General features: G+C 65.3%; 1 protein-coding gene across 1 annotated transcript in view; it reads right to left on the reverse strand.

The window, feature by feature from the left end:
- The window catches only part of LOC137465270 (ranBP-type and C3HC4-type zinc finger-containing protein 1-like), a gene marked incomplete at its 5' end in the record, with an annotated part of 35,272 nt that extends 21,820 nt beyond the window's left edge, over positions 1 to 13,452 (reverse strand). Inside the window, 6 exons of the mRNA XM_068177224.1 lie at positions 1,543 to 1,677; positions 2,477 to 2,819; positions 4,594 to 4,684; positions 7,535 to 7,676; positions 10,350 to 10,472; positions 12,831 to 13,452. Of these exons, the coding sequence (XP_068033325.1) occupies positions 1,543 to 1,677; positions 2,477 to 2,819; positions 4,594 to 4,684; positions 7,535 to 7,676; positions 10,350 to 10,472; positions 12,831 to 13,452 (1,456 nt within the window). The remainder of the gene's footprint in view (positions 1 to 1,542; positions 1,678 to 2,476; positions 2,820 to 4,593; positions 4,685 to 7,534; positions 7,677 to 10,349; positions 10,473 to 12,830) is intronic.
- Between the last annotated feature and the right edge of the window lie 1,531 nt (positions 13,453 to 14,983).

Raw genomic sequence — 14,983 nt, forward strand, 5'->3', positions numbered from 1 at the left:
GGATTGGGAACGGGATGGGATTGGGATTGGGATTGGGATTGGGATTGGGAACGGGATGGGATTGGGATTGAGACGGGATTGGGAGCGGGACTGGGATTGGGATGGGATTGGGATGGGATCGGGATTGGGAACGGGATGGGGATTGGGATTGGGATTGGGATTGGGATGGGATTGGGAGTGGGATGGGATTGGGGATGGGATTGGGAGTGGGATTGGCATTGGGGTTGGGAATGGGATTGGGAACAGGATTGGGATGGGAATGGGACTGGGATTGGGAACGGGATGGGATTGGGATTGGGAACGGGATGGGATTGGGAACGGGACTGGGATTGGGAATGGGAGGGGATTGGGAACAGGATTGGGATGGGAATGGGACTGGGATGGGATGGGATTGGGATTGGGAACGGGATTGGGAAGGGGATGGGATTGGGAATGGGATGGGTTTGGGAACAGGATTGGGATGGGAATGGGACTGGGATGGGATAGGATTGGGATTGGGAACGGGATTGGGATGGGATTGGGAACAGGACTGGGTTTGGGAATGGGATTGGGATTGGGAATGGGATTGGATTGGGAACGGGATTGGGATTGGGAATGGGGCTGGGAACGGGGCACATCTCGCAGCCCGGCCGGGTGGGAATGGGCGGTGCCCAGGGGCAGTGTCCACCCTGGAACACTGGGATCGGGATCAGGGATTGGGATCAGCATCAGGGAAGGACCCCCCGACCCCGTACCTGCTCAGGTGAGGGCGGGCGGGGCTCAGGGGCCGCGGGATTGGGATCAGGGATCAGGATCGGGATCAGGGATCAGGATCAGGATCGGGATCAGGGATCAGGATCATGGATCAGGATTAGGGACCAGGATCAGGGATCAGGATCAGGGATCAGGATCAGGGATCGGGATCAGGGATTGGGATCAGGACCAGGACCCTCCTCCCCTGTACCTGCTCAGGTGAGGGCGGGCAGGGCTCAGGGGCAGTGGGATTGGGATCAGGGATCGGGATCAGGATCAGGGATCAGGATCAGGATCGGGATCAGGGATCGGGATCAGGACCAGGACCCTCCTCCCCGTACCTGCTCAGGTGAGGGCGGGCGGGGCTCAGGGGCAGTGGGATTGGGATCAGGGATCGGGATCAGGATCGGGATCAGGGATCAGGATCAGGGATCGGGATCAGGACCAGGACCCTCCTCCCCCGTACCTGCTCAGGTGAGGGCGGGCAGGGCTCAGGGGCAGTGGGATTGGGATCAGGGATCAGGATCGGGATCAGGGATCAGGATCAGGATCAGGGATCGGGATCAGGACCAGGACCCTCCTCCCCGTACCTGCTCAGGTGAGGGCGGGCGGGGCTCAGGGGCAGTGGGACTGGGATCAGGGATCGGGATCAGGATCAGGGAGCAGGATCAGGGATCAGGATCAGGATTAGGGACCAGGATCAGGATCAGGATCATGGATCAGGATCAGGATCAGGGATCATGATCAGGATCAGGGATCAGGGATCGGGATCAGGGATCAGGATCAGGACCAGGACCCTCCTCCCCCGTACCTGCTCAGGTGAGGGCGGGCGGGGCTCAGGGGCCGCGGGCGGGGCCCCGGCGCCGTCCCAGAGCTGCAGCGAGTCCAGGTGAGCCTGGATGTCCCCGATGTCCATCCGCTCCGGGGGCTCCTCGGGGACACGGCCTGGGGACAGCCGGACACGGCGCGGGCTGGCACCGGGAGGGACGGGAGGAGAAAGGGAGGAGGAAGGAACGGGGCAGGGCGAGGAGGAGGATGAGGAAGGAGCAGCAGGTTGAGGATGATGAGGAAGGGGCAGGGTGAGGATGATGAAGAGGAAGAGGCAGGCCAAGGCTGAAGAGGAAGGAGCAGGCCGAGGATGATGAGGAAGGGGCAGGCCGAGGATGATGATGAGGAAGGAGCAGGCTGAGCGTGATGATGAGGAAGGGGCAGGGTGAGGATGAAGAGGAAGGATCAGGCCGAGGATGCTGAGGAGGATGCTGAGGAAGGGGCAGGCCGAAGATGATGAGGAGGAAGGGGCAGGCTGAGGATGATGAGGAAGGAGCAGGCTGAGGATGATGAAGAGGAAGGAGCAGGCTGAGGATGATGAAGAGGAAGGAGCAGGCTGAGGATGATGAGGAAGGAGCAGGCCGAGGATGATGAAGAGGAAGGAGCAGGCCGAGGATGATGAAGAGGAAGGAGCAGGCCGAGGATTATGAAGAGGAAGGAGCAGGCTGAGGATGAAGAGGAAGGAGCAGGCTGAGGATGATGAGGAGGAAGGAGCAGGGTGAGGATGATGAGGAGGAAGGGGCAGGCTGAGGATGATGAGGAAGGAGCAGGCTGAGGATGATGAGGAAGAAGGAGCAGGACGAGGATGATGAGGAAGAAGGAGCAGGCCGAGGATGATGATGAGGAAGGATCAGGCCGAGGATGATGAAGAGGAAGGATCAGGCCGAGGATGCCGAGGAAGGCTCCGAGGCCGTACCTGTGCCAGGTGAGCCGTCCCCGTCCCCGTCGCCGTGCAGCCCCGCAGCGCGCAGCAGCTCCTGCGCCTGCCGCTGCCGCTGGGCTCCCGCTGCCTGAGCCGCTCCAGCTGCCGGAGCCGCTGCCGGTGCCGATCCCGGTGCCGATCCCGGCGCCGATCCCGGTGCCGGTGCCGCTCCCGGTGCCGGTGCCGGGGCCGGCGGCCGTGCCGAGAGCAGGAAGAGGAAGGCCGGGTCGCCGTCGCGGCGGATGCCGTAGGAGCCCAGGCTGCGCCCGTCCCGGCACAGGCTCTGCCCGATGATCCAGCGCTGCGCCGCGGGGGGAAAGCCGTACTCGCGGAACACCTGGGGATCGGGGGATCACACGGGATCGGGAGGATCACACGGGATCAGGGGGATCACACGGGATCGGGGGATCATCCGGGATTGGGGGGGATCATAAAGGATCGGGAGGATCACACGGGATCGGGGGGATCATCCGGGATCAGTGGGATCACCCGGGATTGGGGGGGATCACACGGGATCGGGGGGATCATAAAGGATCGGGGGAATCACACGGGATCGGGGGGATCACACGGGATCGGGGGGATCATCCGGGATCGGGGGGGATCATAAAGGATCGGGGCAAACCCATACTTGTGGAACACCTGGGGATCGGGGGATCACACGGGATCGGGGGGATCCTATGGGATCAGGGGGAAAGCTGTACTCATGGAACACCTGGGGGGTCGGGGGGATCACATGGGATCGGGGGATCATGTGGGATCGGGGGGGTTCCTGTGGGATCGGGGGGATCACACGGGATCGGGGGGATCCTGTGGGACCGGGGGGGTTCCTGTGGGATCAGGGGGATCATATGGGATTGGGGGGATCCTGTGGGATCCTATGGGATCGGGGGGAATCACATGGGATCAGGGGCAAACCCGTACTCGCAGAACACGTGGGGGATCACGTGGGATCAGGGGATCACATGGGATCAGGGGGATCCTATGGGATCAGGGGGATCCCATCGGGGATTGGGGTCACGGGGGAACCCGTACTCGTGGAACATCTGTGGGGGAGAGATCCCGGGGATCGGGGGGGATCGGGGGAAGCCGTACTCCTGAAACGCCTGGGGGATCGGGGATCATATGGGATCGGGGGGATCACATGGGGCATCAGGGGAGATCCCTTGTGGGATCCTGGGGGAGCCTGGAGAAATCCTGGGGATGTACCAGGAGATCCTGGGGAAGCCCTGGGGAGATCCTGCAGGAGATCCTGAGGAGATCCCAGGTGAGCCCCCAGGTAAAAACCCCAGGGGAGATCTCCAGGGAAACCCAGGGGAGACCCTGGGAGCTCCAGGGTGAGCCCCAGGTGAGATCCCGGGGGAGATCCCAGATGGGATCCCAGGTGAGATCCCGGGTGAGCCCTGGGTTAGACCCAGGGGAGATCCTGGGGGAGGTCCCAGCGGAGATCCCAGGTAAAATCCCAGGTGAGCCCCAGGTGAGATCCCAGATGGGATCCCAGGTGAGATCCCAGGTAAAATCCCAGGTAAAATCCCAGGTGAGCCCTGGGTTAGACCCAGGGGAGATCCCAGGTGAGCCCCAGGGGAGATCCCAGGTGAGCCCTGGGTTAGACCCAGGGGAGATCCCAGGTGAGCCCCAGGGGAGATCCCAGGTGAGCCCTGGGTTAGACCCAGGGGAGATCCCAGGTGAGCCCCAGGGGAGATCCCAGGTGAGCCCTGGGTTAGACCCAGGGGAGATCCCAGGTGAGATCCCAGGGGATCCCAGGGACCCTGGTCCCGCACAGCAGGGGCTGGCCCGGCTCCCAGGTGACCCCATTCCCTCCAGGTGACCCCCGGTGTCCCCAGGTGACCCCAGGTGTCCCCAGGTGACCCCCGGTGGCCCTGGATGACCCCAGGTGGCCCCCGGTGGCCCCAGGTGACCCCCGGTGGCCCTGGATGACCCCAGGTGTCCCCAGGTGACCCCAGGTGTCCCCAAGTGACCCCCGGTGGCCCTGGATGACCCCAGGTGACCCCCGGTGACCCCTGGTGGCCCCAGGTGACCCCCGGTGGCCCTGGATGACCCCAGGTGGCCCTGGATGACCCCAGGTGTCCCCCGGTGGCCCCGGTGGCCCGTACCTGCTCCTTGAGGGTGCCGATGGTGATGTGGGGCTGCACCCGCAGGGTGATGCTGGCCGAGGACGTGGCGTCCTCCACCCCCACCGGCATGCTGGCACGGGAGAGAGAGCGGGGTTGGGGTTGGGGTGTGGGGTTTGGGGTTTGGGGTGTGGGGTGTGGGGTGTGGGGTTTGGGGTGTGGGGTGTGGGGTTTGGGGAGTGGGGTGTGGGGTTTGGGGTGTGGGGTTTGGGGTACGCCATGCTGGCATGGGAGAGAGAACGGGTTTGGGGTTTGGGGTGTGGGGTGTAGGTGTGGGGTTTGGGGTGTGGGGAGTGGGGTGTGGGGTATGGGATTGGTGTGTGGGGTTTGGGATTGGGATTGGGGTGTGGGGTATGGGGTGTGGGGTTTCGGGTTTGGGATTGGAGTGTGGGGTGTGGGGTATGGGGTGTGGCATGCTGGGATCGGGGAGAGAACGGGGTTGGGATTGGGGTGCGGGATATGGGGTGTGGGGTTTCGGGTTTGGGATTGGGGTTTGGGGTGTGGGATTGGGGTTTGGGATTGGGGTTTGGGGTGTGGGATTGGGGTGTGGGATATGGGATTGGGATGTGGGGTTTGGGATTGGGGTGTGGGGTGTGGGGTATGGGGTACGGCATGCTGGAATCAGGGAGAGAACGGGGTTGGGATTGGGGTGTGGGGTTTCGGGTTTGGGATTGGGGTTTGGGGTGTGGGATATGGGATTGGGGTTTGGGATTGAGGTTTGGGTTTGGGGTGTGGGATATGGGATTGGGATATGGGATTGGGGTGTGGGGTTTGGGATTGGGGTTTGGGGTGTGGGATATGGGATTGGGGTTTGGGATTGGGGTTTGGGATTGGGGTTTGGGGTGTGGGATATGGGATTGGGGTTTGGGATTGGGGTTTGGGATTGGGGTTTGGGGTGTGGGATTGGGGTTTGGGATATGGGATTGGGATGTGGGGTTTGGGATTGGGGTTTGGGGTGTGGGCTATGGGATTGGGGTGTGGGGTATGGGGTACGGCATGCTGGAATCAGGGAGAGAACGGGGTTGGGATTGGGGTGTGGGATATGGGATTGGGGTTTGGGGTGTGGGGACAGGGGATATGGGATGTGGGAAGGACAGGGACACTCGGGAACGTGGGATACGGCATCTGGGAATGGGGGGGAGGGAGGGGGAAAAGGAGCAATGAGAAGGGAGGAAGAGGAGGAAGAGGAGAAAGAGGAGAGAGAGGAGGAAGAGGAGGAAGAGGAGGAAGAAGAGGAAGAGGAGAAAGAGGAGGAAGAGAAAAAGGAAAAAAAGAAGAAGAAAAACCAGGAAAAAGGGAAAAAAAGAAGGAAGGAAAAAGAAGGAAAAGGAAGAAATGACAGAAAAATGAGGAAGGAGGAGGAGGAGGAGGGAGAGGGCAGGGGAGGAACAGGGAGGAAGTAAGAGGAGAAAGACGGAGCATGAGGAAGGCAGAGGATGAGGAAGGCAGAGGATGAGGATGATGAGGGAGACGAGCAGAGGACGAGGATGAAGATGAGGACGACGACAACGATGAGGGTGATGAGGAAGGCAGAAAATGAAGATGACAACGAGGATGAGGAAGGCAGAGGATGAAGATGAGGAGGATGAGGATGAGGAAGGCAGGGGCAGAGGATGAAGATGAGGAGGATGAGGATGAGGAAGGCAGGGGCAGAGGATGAGGATGAGGAGGATGAGGATGAGGAAGGCAGGGGCAGAGGATGAAGATGAGGAGGATGAGGAAGGCAGGAGCAGAGGATGAAGATGAGGAGGATGACGATGAGGAAGGCAGGGGCAGAGGATGAGGATGATGAGGATGACGATGAGGAGTATGAGGAAGGCAGAGAACGAGGATGAGAATGAGAACGATGAAGATGAGGAAGACAGAGATTGGGGATAGGGGACAATGATGATGATGATGATGACGATGATGAAGAAGGCAAAAGTTGGGGATGGGAGGAAAATGACGATGATGATGGTGATGACGAGGAAGGCAGAGGCTGGGGATGGGAGGACAATGATGAAGATGACGATGATGAGGAAGGCGGAGGTTGGGGATGGCAGGACAATGATGATGAAGATGATGATGAGGAAGGCGGATGTTGGGGATGGCAGGACAATGATGATGAAGATGATGATGAGGAAGGCGGATGTTGGGGATGGGAGGACAATGATGATGAAGATGATGATGAGGAAGGCAGAGGCTGGGTATGGGAGAACAATGATGATGATGATGATGAGGAAGGCACAGGTTGGGGATGGGAGGACAATGATGATGATGACGATGATGAGGAAGGCGGATGTTGGGGATGGTAGGACAATGACGACGATGATGACGATGATGATGAAGGCAGATGTTGGGGATGGGAGGACAATGATGATGACGATGATGAGGAAGGCAGAAATTGGGGATGGGAGGATGATGATGATGATGATAAAGGCAGAGACTGGGGATGGGAGGACAAGGATGAGGATGATGATGACGACGATGAAGAAGACAAGGGTGAGAATGGGAGAACATTGATGATGAAGATGACGATGATGAGGAAGGCGGAAGTTGGGGAAAGGAGAACAATGACGATGACGATGATGATTGAAGGCAGAGATTGGGAATGGGAGGACAATGATGATGAAGATGATGACGATGACGGCGGAGGTTGGGGATGGGAGGACAATGACGATGATGGTGATGATGATGAAGGCAGAGATTGGGGATGGGAGGACAATGATGATGATGACGGTGATGATGAAGGCAGAGGTTGGGGATGGGAGGACAATGACGATGAAGATGATGATGAGGAAGAAGGCAGAGATTGGGAAAGGGAGGACAATGATGATGAAGATGATGACGATGACGGCGGAGGTTGGGGATGGGAGGACAATGACGACGATGATGATGACGACGATGACGATGATGACGATGACGAAGAAGGCGGGATCCCCACCTGATGTCGGCCCCGGCGCGCTCCCTCTCCCGCAGGCGCACGCTCAGCTCCGCGTGCCGCCGGGCCAGCGCCGCCGCGCTCTGCGCCGCCGCCGCCGCGTCCCCGAGCGCCACCGCCTCGGCCAGCTGCAGGGCCAGCTCCTCTGGGGACACACGGGGACACACGGGGACACCGGGGTGGCACCAGGAGCGGGAACGGGGACACACGGGGACACCGGGGACACACGGGGACACCGGGGACACACGGGGACACCGGGGACACATGGGGACACCGGGGTGGCACCCGGAGCGGGAATGGGGACACACGGGGACACATGGGGACACCGGGGACACCGGGGTGGCACCCGGAGCGGGAATGGGGACACACGGGGACACACGGGGACACCGGGGACACCGGGGTGGCACCCGGAGCGGGAATGGGGACACACGGGGACACACGGGGACACCGGGGTGGCACCCGGAGCGGGAACGGGGACACACGGGGACACACGGGGACACACGGGGACACCGGGGACACATGGGGACACCGGGGTGGCACCCAGAGCGGGAATGGGGACACACGGGGACACATGGGGACACCGGGGTGGCACCCCGAGCGGGAATGGGGACACACGGGGACACACGGGGACACACGGGGACACCGGGGACACATGGGGACACCGGGGTGGCACCCGGAGCGGGAATGGGGACACACGGGGACACATGGGGACACCGGGGTGGCACCCGGAGCGGGATCGGGGACACACGGGGGACACACGGGGACACATGGGGACACCGGGGTGGCACCCGGAGCGGGATCGGGGACACACGGGGGACACACGGGGACAACGGGGTGGCACCCGGAGCGGGAACGGGGACACAAGGGGACATACGGGGACACCGGGGTGGCACCCGGAGCGGGAATGGGGACACACGGGGACACACGGGGACACACGGGGACACACGGGGACAACGGGGTGGCACCCGGAGCGGGAACGGGGACACAAGGGGACATACGGGGACACACGGGGACACCGGGGTGGCACCCGGAGCAGGAATGGGGACACACGGGGACACACAGGGACACACGGGGACACCGGGGACACCGGGGTGGCACCCAGGGACACCGGGGTGGCACCCGGAGCGGGAATGGGGACACACGGGGACACCGGGGTGGCACCTGGAGTGGGAACGGGGACACACGGGGACACCGGGGTGGCACCCGAGCGGGAACGGGGACACATGGGGACACACGGGTGGCACCTGGAGCAGGAATGGGGACACCCGGGGACACACGGGGACACACGGGGACACCGGGGTGGCACCCGGAGCGGGAACGGGGACACACGGGGACACCAGGGACACACGGGGACACACGGGGACACCGGGGTGGCACCCGAGCGGGAATGGGGACACACGGGGACATCGGGGACACCGGGGACACACAGGGACACACGGGGACACATGGGGACACCGGGTTGGCACCCGGAGCGGGAACGGGGACACACGGGGACACCGGGGACACACGGGGACACCGGGGTGGCACCCGGGGACACCGGGGTGGCACCTGGAGCGGGAACGGGGACACACGGGGACACACGGGGACACACGGGGACACACGGGGACACCGGGGACACACGGGGACACACGGGGACACACGGGGACACCGGGGTGGCACCCGGGGACACCGGGGTGGCACCTGGAGCGGGAACGGGGACACACGGGGACACACGGGGACACCGGGGACACACGGGGACACACGGGGACACCGGGGTGGCACCCGGAGCGGGAATGGGGACACACGGGGACACACGGGGACACACGGGACACAGGGATGGCACCCGGAGCGGGAATGGGGACACACGGGGACACCGGGGACACCAGGGTGGCACCCAGAGCGGGAACGGGGACACACGGGGGACACACGGGGACACCGGGGACACAGGGATGGCACCCGGAGCGGGAACGGGGACACACGGGGACACCGGGGTGGCACCCGGAGCGGGAATGGGGACACATGGGGACACACGGGGACACCGGGGTGGCACCCGAGCGGGAACGGGGACACACGGGGACACCGGGGTGGCACCCGGAGCGGGAACGGGGACACACGGGGACACCGGGGTGGCACCCGGAGCGGGAACGGGGACACACGGGGACACACGGGGACACACGGGGACACACGGGGTGGCACCCGAGCAGGAATGGGGACACACGGGGACACACGGGGACACCGGGGTGGCACCCGGAGCGGGAACGGGGACACACGGGGACACACGGGGTGGCACCCGGAGCGGGAATGGGGACACACGGGGACACACGGGGACACTGGGGTGGCACCCGAGCGGGAACACACGGGGACACCGGGGACACACGGGGACACCGGGGTGGCACCCGAGCGGGAATGGGGACACACGGGGACACCAGGGACACACGGGGACACACAGGGACACAGGGATGGCACCCGAGCGGGAATGGGGACACACGGGGACACACAGGGACACCAGGGACACCAGGGACACAGGGATGGCACCCGGAGCGGGAATGGGGACACACAGGGACACGGGGGACACGGGGGGTGACACCCACAGCCCCTCAGAGCGGGAATGGGGACACACGGGGGACACCAGGGGTGGCACCCCCAGCCCCCGGGGCAGGACTGTCCCAGCCCGGGGACGCCGTGGGGACACCATGGGGACAGGAGGTGACCCCAGGGGCGGTTCCAGTGGGATTTCAGGGAACATCCCCCCGGGAAGGGCTGTCCCCCCCCATCCCTGCGCCGGTGGCACTTGGGGACAGGCCGGGGTGGCCCTGGCGTGTCCCACCCCCCGGGTCACCTGTCTGGGCCAGCTCCAGGACCTGCTCCTCCTCCGCGTCCGGCTCGGGACCCTCGGCGGGTGGCACCGGAGATGTCCCCGCGGGTGGCACCGGAGACGATGTCCCCGTGTCGCCCTCGGCGGCTGCGGGAGCACGGCGGGGACGGGGCTGTCACCGCTGTCCCTGCCGTCACCTCCCGGGACAGCCAGCCCCGCCAGGGGACACGGGGACAGCAGCAGGGGACACCCGTGACCCTCGGGGGTCACCCCGAGTGGCCGGCTCTGCCTGGCACGTGCGGCTGGGATGTCACCCTGTGCCGCGTCCCTGTCCCCATCCCCGTGTCCCTGTCCCCCATCCCCGTGTCCCTGTCCCCATCCCCGTGTCCCCATCCCCATGTCCCCATCCCCATCCCCGTGTCCCCATCCCCGTGTCCCCAGCCCCGTGTCCCCATCCCCATGTCCCCATCCCCATCCCCGTGTCCCTGTCCCCATCCCCGTGTCCCCAGCCCCGTGTCCCCATCCCCATGTCCCCATCCCCATCCCCGTGTCCCCATCCCCGTGTCCCTGTCCCCATCCCCGTGTCCCCATCCCCGTGTCCCTGTCCCCATCCCCGTGTCCCCATCCCCGTGTCCCTGTCCCCATCCCCGTGTCCCCAGCCCCGTGTCCCTGTCCCCATCCCCGTGTCCCCATCCCCGTGTCCCCATCCCCGTGTCCCCATCCCCATCCCCGTGTCCCCATCCCCATGTCCCCGTGTCCCCATCCCCGTGTCCCTGTCCCCATCCCCGTGTCCCCATCCCCGTATCCCTGTCCCTGTCCCCGTGTCCCCATCCCCGTGTCCCCACCCCCGTGTCCCCATCCCCTTGTCCCTGTCCCCAGCCCCGTGTCCCCACCCCCGTGTCCCCATCCCCGTGTCCCCACCCCCGTGTCCCCATCCCCGTGTCCCCACCCCCGTGTCCCTGTCCCCGTGTCCCTGTCCCCGTGTCCCTGTCCCCAGCCCCGTGTCCCCAGCCCCGTGTCCCTGTCCCCGTGTCCCTGTCCCCATCCCTGTGTCCCCACCCCCGTGTCCCCATCCCAGTCCCCACCCCCGTGTCCCCATCCCCATCCCCGTGTCCCCATCCCCGTGTCCCCATCCCCGTGTCCCTGTCCCCGTGTCCCTGTCCCCAGCCCCGTGTCCCCAGGCCACCACCTTGGCTGTCCCCCCAGCCCTGTCCCCACGTGTCCCTGTCTCTCCAATGTCCCCGTCCCCATCTCCCATGTCCCTGTGTTCTGACTTGTGTCCCCAGCCCTGTCCATGTCCCCAGTGTCCCCATGTCCCTGTCCTGTGTCCCCAGTGTCCCCAATGTCCCCAGTGTCCCCATGTCCCTGTCCTGTGTCCGCAATGTCCCCCCAGTGTCCCCAGTGTCCCCGATGTCCCCATGTCCCCAGTGTCCCCCATGTCCCCAGTGTCCCCAATGTCCTCAGTGTCCCCAATGTCCCCGGTGTCCCCAGTGTCCCCTGTGTCCCCAATGTCCCCAGTGTCCTCAATGTCCCCCAGTGTCCCCAATGTCCTCCATGTCCCCAGTGTCCTCAGTGTCCTCAGTGTCCCCGATGTCCCCAGTGTCCCCAGTGTCCTCAATGTCCCCCAGTGTCCCCCATGTCCCCAGTGTCCCCAGTGTCCCCAATGTCCCCAATGTCCCCAGTGTCCTCAATGTCCCCAGTGTCCCCCATGTCCCCGGTGTCCCCAGTGTCCCAGTGTCCCCAATGTCCCCAGTGTCCCCCCAGTGTCCCCAGTGTCCCAATGTCCCCAGTGTCCCCATGTCCCCAGTGTCCTCAATGTCCCCCAGTGTCCCAGTGTCCTCAGTGTCCCCGATGTCCCCAGTGTCCCCAGTATCCCCAGTATCCCCAATGTCCCCCCAATGTCCCCAGTGTCCCAATGTCCTGAGTGTCCCCAATGTCCCCAGTGTCCCCCATGTCCCCAATGTCCCCAGTGTCCCCAATGTCCCCCATGTCCCCAGTGTCCCCAGTGTCCCCAATGTCCCCAGTGTCCCAGTGTCCCCAGTGTCCCCAATGTCCCCAGTGTCCCCAGTGTCCCCAATGTCCCCGATGTCCCCATGTCCCCAGTGTCCCCAGTGTCCCCAGTGTCCCCAATGTCCTCAGTGTCCCCAATGTCCCCGATGTCCCCATGTCCCCAGTGTCCCCAGTGTCCCAATGTCCCCAGTGTCCCAGTGTCCCCCCAGTGTCCCAGTGTCCCCAGTGTCCCCAGTGTCCCCAGTGTCCCCGTGTCCCCAGTGTCCCCAGTGTCCCCCCAGTGTCCCCAGTGTCCCCAATGTCCCCGATGTCCCCATGTCCCCAGTGTCCCCAGTGTCCCCGTGTCCCCAGTGTCCCCAGTGTCCCCCCAGTGTCCTCAGTGTCCCCAGTGTCCCCGTGTCCCCAGTGTCCCCAGTATCCCCAGTGTCCCCCCAATGTCCCCAGTGTCCCCAATGTCCCCAGTGTCCCCAGTGTCCCCAGTGTCCCCAGTCCCACCTCTCCGTGCCTCCCTGAGGGAGCTGCTCAGCACCGTCCACCACTGCTGGGCCTCGCGCTCCTCGGGGAACCGCAGCGCCACCGCCTCCTGTCCCGCTGTCCCCGCTGTCCCCTCTGTCCCCGCTGTCCCCGCTGTCCCCTCTGTCCCCGCTGTCCCCTCTGTCCCCGCTGTCCCCGCTGTCCCCGGCGCTGGCAGCTGCAGCTCGTGGCAGGCGGGGCCGCACAGGCGGTAGGAAACGTCCCGCAGGTCACACTCTGCCAGGGGCTGGGGACACAGGGGACACCAGGGGACACCAGGGGACAGAGGGGACACCAGGGGGACAAGAGGGGACACCAGGGGACAGAGGGGACACAGGGGGACAGAGGGGACACCAGGGGACAGAGGGGACAGAGGGGACACCGGGGGACACCAGGGGACACCAGGGGACAGAGGGGACACCAGGGGACACAGGGGACACCAGGGGACACAGGGGATAGAGGGGACACCAGGGGACAGAGGGGACAGAGGGGACAGAGGGGACAGGGAGAAGGACGGGACAGGGACAGGGATGGGACAGAGCCAGGAAGGGACAAGGACAGAGGGAACAGGGATGGGACAGGAGGGGACAGAGATGGGGACAGGTGTGGGGTCACCATGGGGTCACCCCCGGTCACTCTTTGGGACACCTTTGGGGTGCCCTGGTCACTCTCGGGGTGCCCCGAGCCCCTCACGGGCGTGTCCCCATCCCCGTGTCCCCGTCCCCGTGTCCCCATCCCCATGTCCCTGTCCCCGTGTCCCCATCCCCGTGTCCCCGTCCCCGTGTCCCTGTCCCCGTGTCCCTGTCGCTGTGTCCCCATCCCCGTGTCCCCGTCCCCGTGTCCCCGTCCCTGGCCGGGGGTGACACGGGACAGCCCTGGGGGGTCCCCAAACCCCGGGACAGCCCCGGGACCCCCGGCCCCTCCCAGGGGACAATCCCGGGGGGGCAATCCCGTGAGACAACCCCGGGGGACAATCCCGTGGACAATCCCGGGGACAACCCCGGGACCTCCCGGGCTCTCCCAGGGGACAATCCCGGGACAATCCCGGGGGACAACCCCGGGACACTCCTGGACACTCCCATGGGACAATCCCGGGACAATCCCGGACTCTCCCGGGGGGACAATCCCGGACTCTCCCGGGGGACAATCCCGACTCTCCCGGGGGACAATCCCGGGACAATCCCGGGACACTCCCGGGGGACAATCCCGGGACAATCCCGGGGGACAACCCCGGGACACTCCTGGACACTCCCATGGGACACTCCCGGGACAATCCCGGACACTCCGGACTCTCCGGACACTCCCCGGGACTCTCCCAGGGGACAACCCCGGGACAATCCCGGACACTCCCGGACTCTCCCGGACACTCCCCGGACTCTCCCAGGGGACACTCCCGAGACTCTCCCCGGACTCTTCCGGGACTCTCCGGACACTCCCCGGACTCTCCCAGGGGACACTCCCGAGACTCTCCCCGGACTCTCCCGGGACTCTCCCGGACTCTCCCGGACTCTCCCAGGGGACACTCCCATGGGACACTCCCGGGACAATCCCGGACTCTCCTGGACACTCCCGGGGGACACTCCCCGGACACTCCCGGACTCTCCCGGGACAATCCGGGACTCTCCCGGACTCTCCCAGGGGACACTCCCGGACAATCCCGGGCCAATCCCGGACACTCCCGGACTCTCCCGGGGACAATCCCGGACACTCCCATGGGACACTCCCAGGGGACCACTCCCATGGGACACTCCCTGGCCAATCCCGGGACACTCCCGGACTCTCCCGGACTCTCCCGTGCTGTCGGGACCGCTCCCCCCCCCGCCCCCCATTTCCCCGGGCCCGGCCGGGGAGGCCCCGCCCCCTCCCTCCCCCCCCACCCCCGACCCCCGGGCGACCCCGCGGGCCCCTCCCCCGCCCCCTCCCCTTCCCCTCAACCGCGCCGCCCCCCCGCCTCCGCCGGCCGCAGCGCCAGGCGGAAGCGGCGCCGGCCGTCGGCTCCCGGTTGCACGCTGAGCTGCAGGCGGAGCGCGGCGCCGGCGGAGGCGGGCAGGAGGCGGCAGGGCGCGGCCAGCTCGGCCCGGGCCGCCATCAGCACCGTGGCGGGGGCGGCGGCCGGGCCCGGCCCCGGCGCTCCG

Source organism: Anomalospiza imberbis, chromosome 1 (assembly GCF_031753505.1).
Source record: "Anomalospiza imberbis isolate Cuckoo-Finch-1a 21T00152 chromosome 1, ASM3175350v1, whole genome shotgun sequence".
In the NCBI taxonomy this organism is placed as follows: Eukaryota; Metazoa; Chordata; class Aves; order Passeriformes; family Viduidae; genus Anomalospiza; species Anomalospiza imberbis.